Consider the following 17093-nt stretch of genomic DNA (forward strand, 5'->3'; position numbering starts at 1 on the left):
TACCAAACAATATTATATAGCTAGAAGGTATAAAATAAATAAATAAATAAATGTTCATAGCCTGATTATTTTGTCAGAATAAGAAAATATTTAAATTTGTACATAACTTAGGCCATGATTATTTTGTCAGAACAAGAAAATATTTAAATTTGTACATAACTTAGGTCATGAACTGTTTTTTATATAAATTTATATATATCTTCAGGCTATGAACTATTTATTGTGTAGATTTGTGCATAACTTCGGGCTATGAACTTTCATTATGTAGATTTGTACATAACTTCAAGCTATGAACATTTATGTATTTATTTACTTTATAGCTTCTGGCTATAATATTGTTTGGTATGACATCCAGTTATACCGTATAATTAAAAATAAATAATTAGAGATTATATACATAACTTCTGATCATGTATTTGTAATTCTGTAATTTTTCTTCATAACTTCTGGTTATAGGAATTGCACATATTTTTCATAACTTCTGGTTATAAATTTACCCCATAATTTATAATTTACCCCATAACTTCTGGTTATAGAGATTATACATATTTATGTATTCAAATAAAATAAATGAAAATAGAGATCAAAAGGTAATAAAATAGAAAATCATGATATAAGTTTATCACATACCTTTTTGTGAGAAAGAAGAGAGAAGATCTTTCTATTTTTTTGAATAGAGAAAAATCTTTCTATTTCTTTTGTAGAGACTAGTTGTGTTGATAACGTGTTGTAAACTTATAAAGTGAAAGGAGAAGAAAATAAGAAAGAGAAATCAAAATGTAGGAAGAGAATAAAATTTCATTAGAGGTATAGGGAGTCACAAAGAGATATACATTGATCATTCACAAGTTTCCATAATCCGATAAATTCTCATATTTTATAACATGAAAATATTAATAAGATATTTTATTTTATCCCGAATATGTATATATATATATATATATATCTTGGTAATTAATAAAAAAATACAAATGGACGTGAATACACCCAATCATACGATTCACTATTCTTCTTGGGGTTTCACCTAATGATATGTGTATGTAATCAAGTATACTCTCCATTTAGATTTTTCTCGGGTCTATTGTTATGTCTTTTATACTTGTGATCACGCTCTTTTCTTAATTTATCCTCTTATGTGACATTTCTTTTTTGTCTCTCATTTTTTTTTTTCCATTTTACACCACCTTTCCTCATTATATATATATATTCACACAATTATGATGCAAATATAATATATAATATGAAACTATTATTTTTAGAACATATTTTTATCTTTTAAATTGACTCCAAAATTTAAAAATTCAATACACATTTTTTTTTTAATTCTCATGAATTAATGATCATTTCATTTTCCTCTAGCACTATTTTATCAACATCAATAAAAATATAATTTAAATAACACTCATATACCAAATCACCCGTGGATATTACAAGTATTAACATATTTATTTCATGGCATAATATTTATAACTTTTTTCTTAAAAATATATTAAATAAATTTTTTTGGGATACATCGCCCTACCAAAAACTGCGAACCTAATCGTTATTTTTGAAATTGAGCTTTGTAGCCATATTCCCCAAATAAAAGGTGGTTTGTTTCAACGAATTTCTGTTTTTATTTTCAAAGAAAACAAAAGGTAGGTTTTAAATATGTTTAGACAATGTTTTACCGGTTTTTGTTTTCTAGAAATCTAAATTCAGAAAATGGAAAAAAAAAAAATGAAAACATCAATTTGTTATTTTCAAAATTTTATTAAGAAAGGTGAAAACAATTTTAAAAAATATTCAAAACAAAGAAAATAAAAATAAAAAAGACCTTATGGGATTGATCATAATATAAAAAAATAAATACAAATATTGTATATATAAAAAATATTAATATAAATAAAACATGAAATAATAAGTAATGTATAAATATTTGGTTTATTTTTTGGATTAGAGATTATTTATAAGTTGATATATTTTTTGAATATAAACTAATTCATTTTAATTGATTAGTCAGAAGATTATTAGAATATTTTATTACATTATTTTAAAACAAAAATAATATAGTAAAGAAAATAAAAAAGAATAATGAACAAATACAAGGAAAGCGTGACTTTATAGTATATATGTTATAACACATAACATAAAAAATAATCATAATTATATAAAATTTTAATTATATTTAATTTCACAATTTTTAATAAAAACTTAAAATCAAAATTTTTTTTTGCAAATTTTATTTTTTAAAAGCAGATTTCATTTTTCTTAAACAAAATGTATTTTTTAAGAAAATAAAAAATAGAAAGTGAAAATTGTTTTGAAAAAATAAAAATTAGAAAAGCGTTTTTCAAATTAAATACAATCAATTAATTTCTTTTCTTTTCTTTTTTGTGAATGTAGATACATTATTGAGTCATTAAATCTTGTGTTAAAGTGTAGTTTTTTTTTTTCATTTATTTTATTTTCTTGTTTATTATTGACTTGCTTCCGGATAACATCGAGAGTTGCAAATACATCTTATGATTGAGTACAAATATTAGGTCTTGTCATTTTCTCAAGTAGGAAAAGATACGGGTGTTTCGATGAATTGAATTAATAGTGTTAGGACATTTGCTTTGTTTTTTTGGTTGATAATTTTGTTTCTTTTCATTATGATATATGATTTTTTTAAATAGTGACATTTGTAGATGATGACTTACTCTTTACTGAAGATTTGAGACTGTCGTTTAATTAATCGGATGGTTATATGTAAATTTGAAAAGATTTAAGTAAAGACAATTTTTTTATAAGTTAGAGTTAGATGGAAAGTTTTAAAATTAAGTTAAAATATTTTAATTAATTTTTAAAAAGTTGAGATTTTAATTTTTTTTAAAAATCGGATGTTATCATTAGGAAAATGTCATAACTTATCCTACCATTTTTGAAAGCTTTAAAAGGTTTTTTTTTTATAAATAATTATGGCTTGTTGAAGGGACCTACATCATCTCAGAGATTGAGATGAATTCAGTAGAGTACTCGAGGTATTGTGTCCCGAGGATGTAGGTGGTGGAAAGTAAGTGCAAGGTAAAACCAATTTTTATTTTTATTTTTTTTTGTTAAAAACTCTTAAGACGATGATGATGTTATACATATGCATATTCAATAGATTCTGCATCATGAGCTCAAGCTGCTAGATGCTATGAATAGGTCAGGACTGTGGATGACATGTGTTTGACACGTGGAAATGAAGAGTGAGGATGAGCATCCAATTATTTTTATCTTTAATTCCCATGTTTGAATAATTTAAATTATGATGGGAATGAATCAAAAAGTGATTCAAATGGAAATAAAATCTTACTTATAAGTAGGATTTCAATTCTCTCCAACTAGAGGTATTTTGATTTCTTAATGTAAGTTATTTTTAAAAATACTTTTTAAAAATTTAAAAACTAAACATTTAATTTTTTTGAATATGTTGTTTTTGAAAAGAAATTTTTAGTTTTATTTTGTAAAAAAAAATATTTTAAATTAAGATAATATAATGTAAACTAAATTTAATTCATGTCTTATTAAAAAATAAAAATAAAAATAAATTAAAAAATAAATAGTTTTTAATAAATATGAATATTAATAAAATAATAAAATCAGAAATGGTATATATTTTTTATAAATATTATAAATATATAGATATTAACATTAATTGATTTATTTTGTTAAAAATAAAGAATAGTTATTCAAAATTAATAATTTCTAATACTATCTATTTTAAATTAATATAAAAAAATAAAATTTAATTTTTTAAGGTATAAATGAGCCAAATTTTTTATTATATGCATATATTTATAACCCAATTGTGAAGATGACATTCTAAATTATTTTATTTATCTATAATTAATTAATCAATTTTTTAAAATTCAAATTATTCTTAAAATTACAAGATTTATTAAAGAATTTATAGTATTAATTATGTCTATTATTTTTATAGTCATTATATATATATTTTTGAGTTTTAAATAATTTTTGAAATTATAAAACTTATTAATAAATTCAATACAAATTCGATTTGAAATTCATATTTTCTACTAAAAAAATCGAAAGAATAATTCTCTATTTTATTTTATTTTTAAAAATTGTTTTTAAAAAATAACAATCAAATAGTGATATAAATTTTTTAAAAACAATTTTTTTTTTTAAATCATGCACCCAAATAAGTTTTTATTATTTAGAAAAAAAAAACAAATTCCTAAGGATTTTTTCAAATGAAAATAAAAAATTACTTCAAACAACGTAGAATGTGAGATTTTTTTTATAAATAAAAATAAAAATAAAGAATTATTTTAAATCAGATATACAAATATTATTAATAATTCTTTTTTTTTTTTTCATTTTCATTCCTATTTTTATTTAACATTGAAATATAATCAAATTATCATTCCAATCTTATATTCTTATATGCATGCAAACATAAAAATTAAAATTACCAAATTCATTCCTATCAATAGGGAATAGTAGTAAAACAAAATATTCATTTCCATTCCCATTCTTCGTTATGCGTACCAAACATGTCCTTATCTTACATAGAATCTGGCCAACATTATAGGGCATGTGGGGATCGGGCAGATGTTAATTTGTTGGCCTGAAATTGGAAATCATCATCTTTATGTCACTAAGAAGTAACTTAATGAACCTAGCTCAAATCCATGCTATGTTCAGTACAAGACAGTGATGGTGCTAAAGACGATAACCTAATACGTGGGTCCCTTTTGCCTATCAGGAAAAACATAACACATGCGTGCTTCCTGCGACTTCTTTCATGAAAACTTTTCAGTCTATTATCCTTCGCAGTGCCATTGAGAAACAAGTATCTCCACAAATTGGTTCCTCTGATTTAATTTGTCCATTACAGATAATGGCTGTTCAAGTTAGCCTATTTGCCACGTCCCTGGGATTTCTGTCTTAATCATATAAGACAATATATTGAATGGGAAAGCGAAGCTACGTGAACTTCCCAACTACGTATGCAGCCTCTTGCACTCACACTCACTCACACGAAAGTCTATAAATACCGAGTTCGTATTGCCCTTGCAATCCATCCAGCAGAGAAACATCTTTGAGAGTTTCCTTTATCAGTAGAGTCTTTCACCTCCTTTGCTTTTGTGTAGGAAAGATGGCTTACTCCAGGACTTTCCTTCTCCTTGGCCTTCTCTTTGCTGTTGTTCTCATCCTGTCCTCTGAGGTTTCAGGTCGGGAGCTAGCTGAAACAGCCGAAACTCGTAAGTTAAATTTCTTTCAACTACTTTTTCAGTAGAAATAATGGCAAGTTATATTATATGTTCATATACATAGGGATAATTTTGTTTTCTTAAATTATGGCAGAAGTGATCAGCGTGGAAGATGAGAAGCACGATGGGTATGGACACGGACACGGGCACGGCCACGGCCACGGAAAAGGACATGGGCATGGGAAACCTGGTCATGGTGGCGCCGGTGAGGATGTGGAAGACGAGACTGAGGGGGCTCAGAATTAGAGTAATCAATCCTTAATTATGTGGGCCACGCATGATTAGGGTGGGTTTTATGTAAGATTATGAAAGCGTATATGTCAATAAGGCATGTGGGCTAAGGGGTACTCCCTTAGACCAGCATTGCTGCAGTTGTTAAATATGTAGGTCGGGACTTGTATCTTTTATTTCTCTATGTTTTTTATGTGCTAAATAAAGTATGATGAATGTTGTCTGGGGGTCCTACCCTTTTTACGTTGCATTATTTACTTGGAATTGCCCGGAATTTGGATTTGAAAGGGATTTTTTTTTTTTTTTTTTACTATGGTAGCATGCCCTTCAATTCTCATCGATGGCTTTTACATTTGCACCAATATAATATTAGTAATTTCAACTTTGAACATCAGTACTGTTTATTTATTTCATTTTTTAAGGATTTTTTTTATTTTTTTATTTAATTTAAATCTCCTTGATTCCACTCCAATAAATGGTGCAACTTCATGACCAATATGAACCCACCCCTTTTCACCCTGTTCTTCCAAATATAATGCTTGAAAGTGAGTACTCCCATGGAATAAATTGGTTTCCAAAATCTCCATTTATTGAAAAAAACCACACACCCGAATTTTCATTTGGAAACTACCTCTCTCATGCACCTTTGAATTCAATAATCTTCTAACGTACTTTAAAATAAATATAGCTACTATCAATATTTTTAAAATCAGATCCATCATTGAATTGAAAAAGTTATCGATCCATGATTCACTAATCGAATCGATGGTTGAACCGTAGTCAAACCAATGATGTTATAAATATATAATTTATATTTATATATAATTAAAAATAATTATAAAAAATAAACAAATGTATATAATTAAAAAATTTAACAATATTTTATTTTTTATATGAATTAAACTAAAAAAATTCTATACTTGCATATGTAATATTAATAGATTAAATCATGATATATATGCTAATATTTCTAAATTTACTATTATATGTATGTAGTATTTATGATTTAATATTAAGAAGATATATATATCCTAAGATGAAATCAAATTTTATATGTCATTTTATCATTTAAAAATTATTAAGCTTATTTTACTATATGAATATTTTTATTTATTTCAAAATTTTATTTATTTATTAAAAAAATAATATGCAAATATATTTAACAACTGACTTGGGTTAAAAACACAATTAGGTAAGTGGTCGCTGGTTTCATTTTATATGCCCAGCTCGAATTTTAAGTGGCTGACGTAGGAGTCTTGGGAATGAAACAGAGCTGCAAAATGATGAAGGTGGGTTGCATGGACCCAAATCTTGAGATAAAGTTGGAAAAATGATGGGTTTATAGAAAAGGAAAAGATCGTTCAGTTCTCAAAAACCGGTCGGTCCACTGGTTTGGATGGTGCATCTGTCGGTTCATGTGATTTGATCCCGATCCAATGCTTCTAACGGTTTAACCGTTTAATCAGATTGGAACCATGATTGATCGACGATCTAATTGGTTAAATCGACGGACACAATCTGATTTTCAAAACCATGGTTATTACGATAAAAACATAAACATTCCTCGTTTTATTGTAATATTTGTTAGTAGATTAAGGTATTTAAATTAAGTTGATAATTTTGTTTCCTAATCTTGATTTAGAATTCTATGTATTTTTTATTTTTTATTTTTATGATTTACACTTCTATTAAGTAAGGTTATAAGATTCAGGAATAAAATCAATTTCGAAAGAATTTCAAATGGAAAGTCTTTTTAAACTTAAAATATGATATCTTTTTAAATATTTCTAAAATTTAAATATTAATTGTATTCTTTTTAGTAAAATATGATTTCTAAATCGATTAAAAGTTTACTAGAATATATATATATATATATGCCTACTAGAAGAGTTCTCTTCCAAGAATTCATGTACCTAAATTTTATCTTAAATTTTAAGACTGTTTGTCTTTTTCTTGAGTTGGAAGACTTTGAATACATTTGACAATAATTTTTAAAAGTATTTATAGTGTTTCTAATATTTGAAAAATAAAAATTTTAAAGACCAAAAACACTTTTCCAAATTATTGCAAAATGCATTCTTTGTGGCACTCTCAATTGAGGATGTTCTTTTTTGGATCGACTTGTTGACGTGAGGACTGAGGAGGGACGTATACATGCACTGTATAAGACATGGTTGGCTAATTCCAATTTCCAACTACGTTATTAAAGTGAGTGATTTTGGAACCTTAAAATGATACGACAGACATAGTATAGCATTTTTTGTTAGAAGGATCGAAATCCATACATTCTATGACTTGTGAAATATGTTGGAGAGGGCTACCTATTAATATTACTGCTAATATATAGTGTATATATGGTCCCCACCAGTACTTCAATTCTCTGAAAAAATGAAATCTAGCAAAACCACGTGAGGAAAAGCTTTCTCACTGTAGAACTTATCCAAACTTTTTCTTTGTTGCTATATTTGGTTTTTATCCTCCATCAACAAGTTATTAGCAATCAACCATTGGCTAAGTGGGAAATTTACTAGGTTAAAAAATCACTGCTACAAAAAATACATTCAATGACGGTCATTTCCTTGGCGCTGGTAAGAAACGTCAAGTTACGGGGATTTTTGATAATTTAAAATTAATTTTTTAAAATACAGTATAATAAAAACTATTTTCAAATCTATGATACTTTTTTGTCACTTTTAAAAGTGTATTTTAAAAAGACACTTTACATCATTTTTATATAAATGATATACGTTTAAAACAATTGAATTTACATTGAAGGTGTCTCTGGAAGAGACAAGAGACACCTTCCATAATTTTTATATCAATAACACATGTTAAAAATTTTGAATTTACATTAAAAGTGTCTCTTCAAGAGACACCTTTTATAATTTTACAAAATCAAATTTATATTAAAAGTGTCTTTTAAATAGATATTTTCACAGTTTTCATATCAGTTGCATAATAAAAAATTGAATTTATACTAAAAATGTATTCTTAAGATATAATTTTTTACAATTTTACAAAATTAAATTTATATTAAAAGTGTATCTTGAATAGACACCTTCAATAATTCTTGCATCAGTCATCTATTGAAATAATTGAATTTATACTAAAAGTGCATTTTTAAAAAACACATTCCATAATTTCATAAAATTAAATTTATATTGAAAGATTATTCGTTCAAGAGACACTTTTAGTATAAATTTAATTTTTTTGATAGGTGATTAATATAAAAATTGTGGAAATTATTTCTTCAAAAGACACATTTAGTATAAATTTAATTTTGTGGAATTGAATAGATTCCTTCAATGTAAATTCAATTTTTTTCACTGTGTAACTGATATGAAAATTATCAAAGATGTCTCTTCTAGAGACACCTTTAGTATTAATTTGATTTTATGGTATTGTGGAAATGATATTTCTTTAATATAAATTCAATTTTTTTTAACGTGTATGACTAATAAAAAAATTATGAAAAAATATCTTTTGAAGAAACACCTTTAACATATATTTAATTTTATGGAATTATAAAGTATGTCTCTTCAAGAGACACCTTTAGTGTAATTCATTTTTTTTGGGGAGAATTATGTTTTGGGGGTAGATGGGCTCTCAAATTAACAAAAGGTCCATATAACTCTTCAAATTGAGCCCAAGACCCAATGAAAGTATGGAAATTGAGTTGAAGGATATCATTCTTCAGTATTTACAAAAATACCCTTTGTTGATTTTGAAAAAAAAATTAATATTTTTGAAAAATACTTTTATTTAATTTAATATTTTTTATTTTATTTAATATTTAAAAAAATACTTTTATGTAATTTAATATTTTTAAAATACTTTTATTTAATTTAATAATTTTAAAAAATAAATTTATTTAATTTAATATTTTAAAAAAATATTTTAAAAAAAATATTTTAAAAAAAATATTTAATTTAATATTTTTTTAAATACTTTAATTTAATTTAATATTTTTGAAAAAAAATTTATTTAATTTAATATTTTTAAAAACTACTTTTATTTAATTTAGTATTTTTGAAAAAAAAAATTATTTAACTTAATTTTATAAAATATTTTATATGTGTTTTTAAAGGGTATATTTGTCCGTTACTATTTCATATCCTTCAACTCAATTTGAAGAGTTACATGGACCCTTTATTAATTTGGGGCCCATCTACCCCCAAAAGATAATTCTCCCTTTTTTTTTTTTTTAACATTTATGGTTGATATGAAAAATATATAAGGTATTTCTTTAAGAAACACATTTCAAAGTGGGAAAAAAATGCCGTAGATTTGAAATTATTTTTCAAACTACCATAGTTTAAGAATTATTTTTTAAAGTACCGTTTTTTAAGAATTATTTTTTAAAATAGCTGTATAAGTTAAAAAAAGCCCCAAGTTACTGCAGGAAACACATTGAGGAGTCATGGATGGTGGAAGTATAGCTTTGCTGCTCCTGGACTTTCTGGACAGTCCCTTTGGACTCACAAAAGAGTCTTCAGTCACTAAAGAGGACAGAAAATTCATATTGTTCGATTTGTGTCAAAATCCACTCGTAGAAAGTGGTTGTTGCATCGTTTTGGATCGCCATATAGATGGTTTTGATTCTTGTCTAATTTTCTATGATAGTAATTTTTCTTAAGTTTTCTTAGTCTCAAAAAGTGTTTATTTTATTTTATTTTTTTACAAATTATAAATAAAGTTTGAATGCCTTTGGATGGTTTATTTCTCAATTTTTATGCCAAATTTTTTGGTACATTTCTTAGGCAATATCATATGTTTATATATCATTAATTTGTTCTCTTAAACAAAATTTGTTGTCATAAATAGGAAGATTACGAATGTTTATGTAATTGCATGTTAATATTAGAAGTTATTAATATATTTAGTTACTATATTATAATTATATATTTATTATTTAATTATTATACTACAATTATTTTCTTTCTTTTTAGAAATAATGATAAATTAGTCTTTATTTTCTTTTATTAGACTTATTTAAATTGTAATTGTCTTATATTTATTTTAAAGAGAATTGATAATAAGAAATACCAAATTTTCTTTTCTTTTCTCTTTGAATCTTTTTTAGATTTTAACATGGTATTAAAGCCTAGTTTGACAGGAGGCCATGAGTTCGAGCCACCTCTTCACATCTTTAATGAGACTTTTGATTTGTAATTTCATGAAAAAGAGTTTAATATCATACGTTGTTTTCGTATCTGTTTGATCGTGAGATATAATAATGGGTGTTTACATAATTCTTTTCGTGTTTGATCCTAATATTTGATTTTGTATTCATTTGTTCGATATAATCCAAATTCTATTTGTTGGATATGAATCCAAAATTCTGTCTATCTTTCTTTTTTCTATGTTGTTGAATATGAATTCAAATTATATTTGTTTCTATTTGTTATATATGAATTCAAATTCTCTTTGGCTTTGTCTTTTGGAAATGAATCCAAAATTTGTTAATCTTTTTTTCTTTTATTTCTCATTTTTCTATGGTTTTATGTCTTCTTCTATCTCTATTTATTGATTTCTCATTCCTTGATAAGTTTTATGTTGACTTCTATTTTTCTTTCTTTGATGGTTTAGTTTTGTGTCTTTTTTTTTTTCTTCCTTTTTTTTCCATTATAGTTTTAGTTTTGTCTTATTGTACTTTTTCTTTGAACATATGCTTTTTCTATTCCTATCGAGTCTCATGGTGTCTTTGTGTTTGAGCTTGTTCACATTGGTCTTTTTTTGTGAATGATACAAATAATATCCATGCAAATATTGATATTTGACACTTCAATTAAACGGTGCAAAGCTCGATTGTTTGCTAAGAGATTTTTTCAATAGTATGATTGTAAAGTTGTTTACCAAGTCATACTTATTTTCACATTTTTTTATTTTCGATTAAAAACTTTCAATACTTTTCGTAGTTGCATTTTGAGCTTGTGAGGCGTGTTAGACGTTATTAATTAATATATTTAGTTACTATTTATAATTATATATTTAGTTACTATATTTATTTATTTAGTTATTATATTAAAATTATTATTATTTTTTAAAATAAGAGTAAATTAGTCTTTATTTTATTTTATTAGACCTATTTAAATTGTAATAATGTTATATCTATTTTAAAGGGAATTCATAATAAAAAAATCTTAAATTTTCTTTCATTTCTCTTTTTTTTTTTTTCTTTTTTAATATTTTTTGAATTTCAACATGTAAAAGTCTTAAGCAAGCCAAGTTGTTCAAATTGTAATTATCTTTATTTCTTTGATCAATCACATTCCTAATATCTATAAAGACCATGAAATTATTATTTGATGAGATGGTTAGAGTGATGAGAGAAAGTGATCGGTTGTCATAAATTCATGTGGTCTTATCAACCCTACAGGAGACTAATGTTGGTTAATCATTTTCATTTGTCGTCTACGATGAGTCTTTAAATTCAAATTCATCTATTAATGTTGACAACTTCATCACATCCACCCACTCATTACTTTGCATAATCCCATCTCTCCTTTCGTTATTTCAAATATTGCGTAGCACACTTTCTATATTTTTTTTTAATATAATTTTTTAGAGTCTTTTAATAAATCTTTTCGTTTCTTTCATAATGCCTCAATTTTTTTCAAATCAATTTCTTTGTTGTAGTCTTTATTCAATAGATTCCATAAATTTTGAGAGTTGCCCTTGAATTGAGTTATTATTTATTGTTATGATTTTACTACAAAATTTACAATTTCTTAATATTTTGCACATTTTTCTTGTGTCATAACTTTGATATTCCGACCCTTAATAGAAATTTCTAATCGTGACACCATATGTTGAGACGTACACAGTTGTGATAATAATTTTTACTCAAAAAATATTTTATTTTATTGAACTTATTAACCAATCTATATTTATAATAAATTAATCATATTTATGTTATAAGTCTAATTCATAATTAAAATAAGACTTATAAATAACATTAAAAAAATTAAATAAATAATAAACTTGAAATTTTCCAAATTCCTAAAATTCTTTTGATTTTACTTCAGGTGGAATTAATATTTTCAATATGTTAAACTTATTAAAAAAATTCTAAAATTAAAGTTATAGTTAAGGAGGGTTTAAGCCTTGTTTGGGATGACATTTAGCTATTGCTAAACTAATTAATATTGTATTATTTTTATGTTTAAAAAAATAGTTAAATAAAAATTAGTTAAGAGTTTTATCCAAGTTAGGTCAGTCCTTTAAATGCTGGCTTTAGCTTTTGAAAAGCTCTCCCAAATAGGACTTAATAATAAGTGTCATTTTGGCAGGTTGCATGTTGAGTGGTATGAAGCCGCAAAGTAGGAAGATGATGGCGTTCACATTTGAATCATAAGAGTAAAGAACAGAGAATAAGTAGGTAAATTAATTATATTGTTCATTTGATCTTTTTATTTATTTATTTATTTTTATAGATATAGAGTTATGACAAAAAAGGACAAAAAAAAAGTGATTTAAATGATACATACTTAATTATAGGTAATTTATCTATTGTTGGACCTTTAACCTATGTTTGATTCTCAAAAAATTTGAGAGAAAATGTATGTATATGAAAGAAAATAGAGAAGAAAAATAGTAAAAAAAAAATGAAGGAAAATAAAATATAGATTTAAAGTTAATAAATTAATTTTATTTACTACTTTAAATTTATTTAACTTAGTTTAACTCCTCATTTAAAAGATTAAATAATTTGAAAATATTTAAGTTTTTAGCTTATTTTAATTATATTTTATTTTCTTTTATGTTTTTTTATAGTACAATCAAATATAAGAAAATAATTTTTCTTATTATTTTTTTTTTCTTAGTATTTTTTAGGAATCAAATATAAACCTTAAGGAATAAAGGGTACTTGGTGTAACCTTAAAAATTTTAGTACTAATAATTCTAAAAAAACTTTTGGATAACCAAATAATCTTTCATGGAGTTCCAAACCTCGGGTTACAACAATCAATATTGAATAAATTTGTAGTAACATCAAAAGAAGTTAATAAGAAATTAACATTAATGTTTAATTTTGATAATACCAAGAAAATAAAAATAATAAATGAGAAAGTAATTATATGGTTTGATAATGTGTCGATATTATGGTAGAGAGGAAATCAATTCATTATATTTAAAGAAGTAATTACATTATTAAAACTCTCAAATCTACGTGAATAAATCTATTTTTATAACAAAATCTCATATATTTCTTAAAATTATGCATATGCATGTTGCTCGTGGAGGAATCTATCCAAATAAATTAAGGTTGGTGGATACAAGACAAATATAAGTGACGTAAGACGGGACGTAATCAATCATCCAAGTGAAACCACGTGTGTGAACTGTGAAGCACAAGATTATGGGTTACTCACCCCTTCAACTTCATGTGGAGAAGAATTAATTTTGAATTTTATGCTCCAGCCCATGGCCTGAAACCTATTGGTCTCACTGTCAATGCTGTCCTTTTTCGAATTTGATGACGCGAGGAGGGACGTATGCGATGTACGGGACATGGTTATATTATTATACCTTAATTATGTTCATTTGTACATTTACATATACAAACTTTTTCTTTTTTCTTTTCTTCTCTTAATTATTTATTTATTTTTTAGTTTTTATCTTTTACCTTTTTTCAGTTTTTTATTTTTTTATTTTTTTTATACAATTAGTATACCCTACAGACTTCCAAATCAAGAAATTAAAATTAATTTTGAGAATTATTTTCATGAATAAAATCATATTTAGAAACTTAAATATAACACTATATACTTATTATATATAATACGAAGATTCTCAACATAATCCTTGTATTTTGAATTATTAATTAAAACACTTTATCATAAAACACCTTAATTTTACTGTAAAAATAATTAATTTTTAGAGCAAATTTATAAAAAAAGAAAAAAGCTAGACATGTTCTTAAATTTTTAAGGATAACTAAAGGCTGACCAAATCCGGCAAAAGCACGTGAGAAAAAGCTTTCACAAGCAAAATCAATCTAAGGCGTTACCTTTATTGCTATTTTTCCTTTTTATCCCAATGTAGGCAGTGAAGTAGAATTTTTCTGACTCTGGATTCTTTGGGCAGTCCCAAGATTTGGACTCAAAAGAGTCTTGGGTCATGGGGAGAGGAGCCGAGCCTAAGGATTCATGTCAAGTTAAATTATTTGCAAAGCAGAAAGGTTAGACATTGGAAGCAAAAGGGCGGTGAGCACAGCTAGAAAAAGTGCTTTATCGACACATGCTTTTGTTAAAGAGCAATATCATATCTTTCCACGAGTTTAGACACTTTCCTTCTCTTAAATCATAATATGTGGATATCACAAATATTACTTTACGTGTCACTGACTCAACCCCAGAAGTATCCACCAAAGATCTCTTTTTTAATCATAAGGCTTAATTAATAATTTAGTAAATTTAATAATCATTTTTTTACAGATAATTCTTCATGGGAAACTCATGAAATGACATGTGAACTGTTTTGTGAATTGGGTATAGATTGATTATCTATAATTATAACCGAGGAAGCATGGAAACCCAGATTCAAACCGACATGCCACGTCCCTCCAACTTCTTTAATGGTACGTGTGGTCACTTTATATTGACTCTCAAGCACCAGGACAGACAGAGCCAAGTTGCATTCACATTACAAATCATTCAATCAGATCAGCAAATGGGCAATCAATATACCTCAAAGGTTCCTTTTTCTCCATCTATAAATAGGGGTTACTCACACTTCACTCATCCATCCCTCCAGCAAACAAGCTTCTTTTGAGTCTCTCATTGCTTCCCAGTTTTCATTCCCCTAAAGTAATGGCTTACTCCAAGACGTTTCTCCTTCTGGGTCTTCTATTCGCTGTTGTCCTTATCCTCTCCTCTGAGGTGTCGGCCAGAGAGCTAGCCGAGGCTGCACATACCCGTGAGTTTCCCACTTTTTTTTACACACTTGTTATATCAATTTACAGCTGATGTACTGTGACTAATTCAACTAATCCAATTTTTTTTTTTTGTTCTAATGACAGAAGGGAGTGTGGAAGACGCTAAGTCCTGGGGACATGGGCATGGCCATGGACATGAACACGAGCATGGCCACTGGGGACATGAACATGGGCACGGCCATGGGCATGGGCATGGGCATGGACACCACGGCCATGGTGGTGCTGGTGAGACTGTGGAGAATGAAACTGAAGCTGGCGAGAATTAGATAGCATTTCTAGCTGCTGTATTTTCACGCCCATGGGTGGAAGTAGGTTGTGTGGTTTATGTGAGTTTGTATGTGAATAAGGCATGTGCTTGTCAGTGGTTGCCACCAATGTTCCTCTAGGAAGATGGTTGTGTTGCTTTGACAAGATGTTAAAGCATGTGTGAAACTTGCAGATGTCAACTTAATTATTGTCCTGAAATTAGAACTTTTTCCAAGTCCTTTGTCTCTATAAGCAAAGTAAGCAAAATAAGTAAGGTAAAAGCAGAAAGATCAAACAGGATTTCTCTGCATAATTAAGTATCTCCATTGATCTTTTTTAAATGAAGACTAAATATTTGTGGGTTCAGACCTCTTTACAGGTATTTGTGGGTTCTTGATTTCATTGTTCCATATGCTCTTACTTCTCATTGAAAAAAAGTTTTAAGTTAAATTGATAATTAAATAATAAGTTTTAAGATAATAGAATTTAATTTAAAATTAATGATCTTAAATCATTAAATATTAAGCATGACCATATTAATCCCACCAAACAAAGTAGTTGGCCATATATGATTTGCGTTTACCCATAATTGAATATTGATTAAATCATGTTTAATATAGTGAAATACGTAGATAGAAATGAACAAGTATAGTGATACAGCTTTGTTCTAATAGACATAACAAGGAAATGAATACAAATAGTATTTTCACCATCATATTGTACAAAATCAAATACGTGGGAGAATCCATCCAAAGGAGCAACACAACAGAGTTAGCGATAAGCTTGAAGAACACTTGTAAAGTTGGTGGACATAAGGACAAATATAAGATGACGTGAGAGGGGACATCATCATTTTTGTATCTGTCACGTGAGTAAAGTCGAGTCATAAAGAATGCTGCCCAATAGATGTAGGGCACCAGCCCATAAACTGCATGCATATGAAGTTGAATGTTAAAGCTCAACCCCAGCACCTATCAGCTATGGGTCGGTCACTCAATTTTTTGGGACTGGGTGAAGTGAGCAGGGACGTATGCGATGCATAGGACATGGTTGGATATTAATTTGCATGAAATTTTTGAGCTCCAAGCCTGCAACTTGATATGGTAATATGTAAACACTGAAAAGGAAATGTTAAACTAACATATGATAATTACCAAGCAAAAGATTTGGACCGTTTAAGAGGAGACTAAAAATATGTATGTGCAATTCCCTGATTGATGATATCTTTATAATAGGTATCGAAAATGGTAACTACGTAGATCCAAAGAATTAGGATTAGAGATGGCATTACGGCAACTTAGCTTTATCCTTGCCCACTTCATTTTGCAGTACTCTACAGAGAAGAACAAATTAAGCTGGTCCTATCCTACATCGACATGGTATTCGGGCCACTACCCCATGTAATAGCATATTTTGTCCAGATGGCAAAT

The 17093-nt window shown here is 26.8% G+C and overlaps 2 protein-coding genes across 3 annotated transcripts; both read left to right on the forward strand.

The window, feature by feature from the left end:
* The first annotated feature begins 4828 nt into the window (after window positions 1–4828).
* Window positions 4829–5727, forward strand: LOC100257132 (glycine-rich protein DC7.1). 2 transcript variants are annotated; one of them, XM_002276814.5, is made up of 2 exons: window positions 4829–5237; window positions 5341–5727. In XM_002276814.5, the coding sequence occupies exons 1-2, from the start codon at window positions 5132–5134 to the stop codon at window positions 5490–5492; spliced, it is 258 nt and encodes an 85-aa protein (XP_002276850.2). In that variant the 5' UTR covers window positions 4829–5131; the 3' UTR covers window positions 5493–5727. The 2 variants fall into 2 exon arrangements, with proteins under 2 accessions (XP_002276850.2, XP_010644510.1); XM_010646208.3 differs by having other exon boundaries at window positions 4833–5237; window positions 5344–5727.
* Window positions 5728–15019: 9292 nt separating this feature from the next.
* Window positions 15020–15898, forward strand: LOC132253412 (uncharacterized). Its single transcript, XM_059735344.1, has 2 exons — window positions 15020–15398; window positions 15502–15898. Exons 1-2 carry the CDS (start codon window positions 15293–15295, stop codon window positions 15681–15683), a joined length of 288 nt encoding a protein of 95 aa, XP_059591327.1. The 5' UTR covers window positions 15020–15292; the 3' UTR covers window positions 15684–15898.
* The last annotated feature ends 1195 nt before the right edge of the window (window positions 15899–17093 follow it).

This window comes from Vitis vinifera, chromosome 19, assembly GCF_030704535.1.
Source record: "Vitis vinifera cultivar Pinot Noir 40024 chromosome 19, ASM3070453v1".
In the NCBI taxonomy this organism is placed as follows: Eukaryota; Viridiplantae; Streptophyta; class Magnoliopsida; order Vitales; family Vitaceae; genus Vitis; species Vitis vinifera.